This window comes from Olea europaea, unplaced genomic scaffold, assembly GCF_002742605.1.
Source record: "Olea europaea var. sylvestris unplaced genomic scaffold, O_europaea_v1 scaffold392, whole genome shotgun sequence".
Taxonomy (NCBI): Eukaryota; Viridiplantae; Streptophyta; class Magnoliopsida; order Lamiales; family Oleaceae; genus Olea; species Olea europaea.
Window position 1 is genome coordinate 194,506 of NW_019258717.1, and position 5,847 is coordinate 200,352.

Sequence of the window (5,847 nt, forward strand, 5' to 3'; positions counted from 1 at the left end):
GGAACCCTTAAGTGACTAAAGAATTTTTAGTTCCTTGCATTTCTGTTTCATACCTATGTTTGTGGCTCAATTAAAAATAAACTGATAGATTGCATTGATTTTGTAATCAAATTTATTCAAACATATTAATGTAAGCTTCCTCTGGTTGATTAATAAGCCTCTTTCTTTATCTCATGCTTTATTTCTTCCATGCAAATCTTAATGTGTTGTAAAGTTAAGATTGATTTGTTCTTATAATTTTGTCACAATTATAACAAGTAAGTTATAGATGCACATTTTAGAAATTTAAAATTGAATATTTTTAAAGTGAACAATTTATTCGAGCACTTTAATACCATATTCTAAGTGAATAAACTCGTCCAGTACTACTCCCAACTTAATAAGTCATATCCAACTCGATTCTAGTTCTCAATTCAGAATCAAATTTGACAAGCCCAGTATGCAATTGAGTTTGACTAGTGTCACAAAAGATATTTGGTGTTGTGATGAAAATTTTGGTATTTTATTTTCCTTTGGATTGGAAAAAAATTTAAAATACTACCAAACGGAACCAAAAATATGTTTGAGCATATATAATCATCAAGCAACAATCAAAATGAAATAAAACATGCATTCTTATGTGTATGGCCATTAATCTGGCCTCAAAGTTCTTAAAGAGGAAGGATGTTTAGAATTTGAAACCTTTACCACTGCACCATTAGTAATTGGTTATCATCAAATTATCATTTTTATTTTATCTTGTTTATATTTCGAAAAACAAAAATGAAAATTTTCGGTCGTTAATGACTCGGCTAAGATTAGACAATCTCCATAAAAAAAAAAGGATGCATCTCAAGAGATTTGATTCAATTCCATGTACTTGTATTTATCATGAAAAAAGCTTTACGCCTACTTTCAAATTAGACCAAGGCATTTCATTTTTCTAAATCACTCCAAATCAGACAAAACAATTTTTTACGGTTTCGTTTGGTTTCGCACAACAGTTTTTAGCTACAATACAAGTGATTCTTTAACAAGTGAAAACGAAAAAAAATTAGCCTAACATATATCACAATAGATAAATTGAAACATTATTAACATAAAGGTTACGGTTATAATATATTGTTATCATTATAATATTAAAAAAGCAATGAAATAATAAAAGTTTTTCAAATTCGTTCTCTGTGAAATAGAAAAGGAAATATTACTAATCCCCTTTTGTACTTCCACCACCGGAAAGAGATTATCACATTAACCTGAACCAAAGACCGTCCAATATTACAATTCAACCTCAAAACTCAGAAATCACTCAAGATTTACTGAAAACCCTCTCGAACACAAACCGCAGTTCCCTTAAGAACTATACACGAAATCAACCACCATTTACTGATGATCACTCAAGGCTTGTAGTACATGATTTCATCTAGAAGATAAAGTATCATCAATTTACAGTCGAGAGAAGCGGGTGAAAAATGACACTAAAAAGTCAGAGAGAAGGAAGACGAACAGCCCCAAAACAAATGTAATGAATAATGAATCATAACCCTAGACACCAATGACCAAGTAAATAGAAGTCACCAGAATGTAATCAATCAAACGGCTGAGGAGGCAACACTTGGCATCATCTTAGCCCACTAATAAAGCCGCATTTTAGAAACACTTAGGCTATGTTTGATTATACCAAATTTTCCATGTTCCATTTTCCATCTTTTTGGCCTTTTTCCCCCCCCAAGGAATTAGTTTTCTTGTTTTTCTTGGGAAGTAGCAATTTTCCACATTTTCATGGAGGTGAGAATTCGAATTCTAGGCATCTGGAGCGATTTTATTTTATTATTATTATTTTTTTGGCAATGTAAACAAATTCTACTCCTAATTGTAATAAAATATTTTCTTTTAATTAACAAATTTCATGTAAAACATAGTTAAACGAACACCACAATATAGATGATTTTCTTGAATTTTTTTATTGTAATGGAAACAAATTATATCCCCAATCTAGTAAATTTTATCCATTTAATTGATAATTTTCATGTAAAATAAAATCAAGCGAATACCAAAAAATACTTCTATTTTAACAATTTTCATGTAGAAAATTGTACCAAGCAAACACAATAAATTGACAATTTTCAGGAAAACAATTTCTAGATAATTCAATTCCCTAAAATTTATTTTCTTTCCACCCAAATTTCATTTTTGCAATCAAACGGACCATTAGTTTAGTTCAAAAATTGTAAGGCATCAATTAGTCAACATGTTTTTCTTCACAATTAAATCAAACTGGTCAACAGTTAACAATTCATCCATCTAGTCAGCAAATTGACTCCACATCATTGTGCCACATCTTCACAATTTTGATTGTGGTTGAATTTTCTTCATATGCAATAGCTACAAATACCAGGCAAATATTTGAAAGGGATAGATTTTCTGCCGCAGTCCATGCGGTTACAAATATTTACTTGCTGATTCTCGTGCCTAAGGATACCATCAAGAAAAATCTCATTTCTTGCATTATCTTTTAAAATCTTTCTAATACTTGTGTTGGAATTATATAAAAGTTGCCAATTAACACTTACCATCATCTCTCTTTATATATAATTTGGAAAAAAATAAGGATACATGAAAATTGGAATGGAAATTTACGTAACTGTGTATTCTGAATTGTTGCACTATAATATATGAATTACAACGAACTTCACAAGTAGATATGAGAACATTTGTATAAACCGCTAAGGAATATAAACAATCATCATTGCACTAATTAATCTACTAATACACTAATCAATAGCCAAAATAATAAATTAAATCACTAGGATTTACTTATATAATAACCGTCCAGTTAATGAGACCCCCACTAACTAACAAATTAATTCAAGCATTAAATAATGGGTGGTGGGATTGGAGGTGGTGCTCAAGGAGGAGGTGGAGGGTTTGGTGGAGGTGGAGGTGGTGGCGGAGGAATAGGTGGTAGTGGTTCTGGTTCTGGTTATGGAGCAGGATTTGGTGGTGGGATGGGAAGTGGTTCTCATGGAGGAGGTGGAGGGTTTGGAGGAGGTGGAGGTGGAGGTGGAGGAACAGGGGGTGGTTCTGGTTTTGGAGAAGGATTTGGTGGTGGATTTGGAGGTGGTGCTCAAGGAGGAGGAGGAGGTTTTGGTGGCGGAGGCGGTGGTGGAGACGGATTGGGTGGAGGATCTGGTAGTGGATTTGGATTTGGTGCAGGGTATGGTGGTGGGATAGCACAGGCAGCCGTGGAAGAATTCATGGTGTAATTAAATAAGTTTCAGTCCCTTGCATTTCCATTTCATATCTAGTGATTATTTTCATGGCTGAATTAAAAATAAACCACTAGATTGCATATGTTTGATTTTGTAATCAAATTTATTCAAGTCTTATTGTGTTGTAAGGTTGCGATTGGTTTGTTCTTATAATTTTATCAAAAACATAAAAAGTAAGTTATAGTGCACATTTTAGAAATGTGAAATTTAATATTTTTAAAGTGAAATTTTTTTTCGAGCACTTCAATACCATATTCCAAGCGAATAAACTCGTCTAGCGCCAATCCCAACTTAGTAAGTCATTTTCAACTTGTTCCTAATTCTCAATTTAGAATCAACTTTGTAACGCTCAATCTGTAGTTAAGTTTGACTAGTGCCACAGAAGATATTTGATGTTATGATGAAGAATTTGGTGTTTTATTTTTCTTTGGGTTGGAAAAAATTTAAAGTAGCCCAAAATGTGAATAAAAATATGGAGTATATATAATCATCGAGTAACAATCAAAATGAGATAAAACATGCATTCTTATGTGTATGGCTATTAGTTCTGGCCTCAAATTTCTTAGACCTGAGTCGAACTAAAAAAGATAGACTCTGAAATCGTATTCGAGCATTTAATTTAATTTAATTTTTTTCCCTTTATAATGGTTTTTAGTGAAGTATGAAAATAAATGAAAATTATAGCTGCTCATAAACACATATACAAAAATAATGCAAACAAAATTTCCTACATTTAGAAACATATTGTCATGACGGGCAGTCGTCTTCTTCAAGTATTTTGTACAATTTTCTTCGTAAAATAGTCGTGAACTCAACCAAATTTTAACAAGATTTGTGTGCAAAAAAAAAAAAAAAAAGGTTTTTTTTTTAAATTTTTTTAACCCAAATATCTTATTTTTTAACTACAGATTTTTTCAAAAGTCACTATTCAAAACTCATTTTTTCTGCAAGATGGGAATCAAATAAGGCTTGTGCTAAGTGTTTAGTATTTTTTACAAATTTTATCTTGTGCATCTCAAGAGGAAGGATGTTTAGAATTCGAACCGCCCATGGGCCAGTACGAAATGTTTACCACTACACCATTGACTACTTGTCAACAAATTATCATTTTTATTTTTATCTTGTTTATATTTCAAAAAACAAAAAATGAAAATTTTTGGCCCACAATGATTCTTGGCCTGAGGTGGTTGCTTCTTGTGCCTCGCCCTTGATCCAGTCTCATGTACTTGTAGGGGCGGATACAAATATTTTGAGTTAGAGGGACGATCAAACTTGCAAAAAAGTTGTGATGATTTTTCATTCAAAAATTTATATCCAAATTTTTTTTTTAAACCATATAAATTTTACATCCAACAATTCACATGGGCATGACTTTTTCGGATGTAAAATTTTGAAAGTTTTTGATGTCATATCCTATGTAGAATTTCCTAATAAAGTGATATAAATTATATTGAAAATTTGTATCGGAATAATAATAATTGAAATTTTTTTTAAAAAAAAATTGAATTATATGCCTCTTTTTAAGTCACATTTGATGTATCTTTGACTATTTTTGATATCTATTTGGACCATTTGATATGACAATAATGTAGTTCTCGAAATGAGCTTCGAGATGACATAGGCAATTTGTGGATTCAACTAGTGTGCGATCATTAGAGAATTTTTAAAGTTAGCATGTTATCGAAACTCTCAAAATATTAGTTTGGAATGGACTACTTTGACAAGCTGTAACATTTAGTACGGTTGGCCGTTTTGTGCGTCATTAACAATGTAGAAACTAGGCTATGACTACTTTGAAAAGATATTAAGGACGCAATATTTTAACTTCGTTTGATAACATAATGATTTCGAAAATTGAGACAAAAACATGGGGGAAAAAATGGCCCCAAAGTTGGAAAGTCATGTGACCCCATGCCCACACCTGTGTCCGTCCATATTTACTTGTTGAAATTGGTTAAGATTGCACAATCACCATGAAAAAAAGGATGCATCTAATGAAATTTGACTCAATTCCGCATACTTGATATTTGTCATTAAGAAAGGATTACACATACTTTCAAATCAGACCAAACAATTTCATTTTCTAAATTAGTCCAAATCAAGCAAAACAACTTTTTACTATTATGAAACGGGGAGGTAAATATGATACACTATGAAGTATATAATCGTATAAAGAAAACAAGATTAAAAGCAAGAAATAGATTGGCAGAGGAACATTATTTTAGTCAACAACCAACAGAGAAAAATAATACTATTACATCAATCTCAACAATATCTAAATTGAGTGAAGAGTCTACTATTTGTAGGGGACATGACAAAATCCTAGAATTAACCTAAAAGATGGAAACTAGGTAAAATATGCTTAAAATCGACAAAACGAGAAAAACTCGCATGATGCCATTGCTCGAGGTTGTCTAGCGGCAGGGAGCGTCAAGCGAGAGCTCGGGGATAGGTGGGTGATAACTTTCTACTTCAAAAGTTCGCCTATTGCTCGAGCAGCCAGCTAGCGACAAGCTAGCGAAAATGATTAATTTTTCTTCATAGTCTATAATTTTGATCTCTTGAAGACTACTACATCAAATCACGTAATCCTAAA

General features: G+C 32.1%; 1 protein-coding gene across 1 annotated transcript; it reads left to right on the forward strand.

Annotated features, from left to right (window-relative positions):
- The first annotated feature begins 2,861 nt into the window (after nucleotides 1-2,861).
- Nucleotides 2,862-3,245, forward strand: LOC111387133 (glycine-rich protein 5-like). The gene has a single exon (XM_023011665.1). It carries the CDS (start codon nucleotides 2,862-2,864, stop codon nucleotides 3,243-3,245), a length of 384 nt encoding a protein of 127 aa, XP_022867433.1.
- Nucleotides 3,246-5,847: the final 2,602 nt, after the last annotated feature.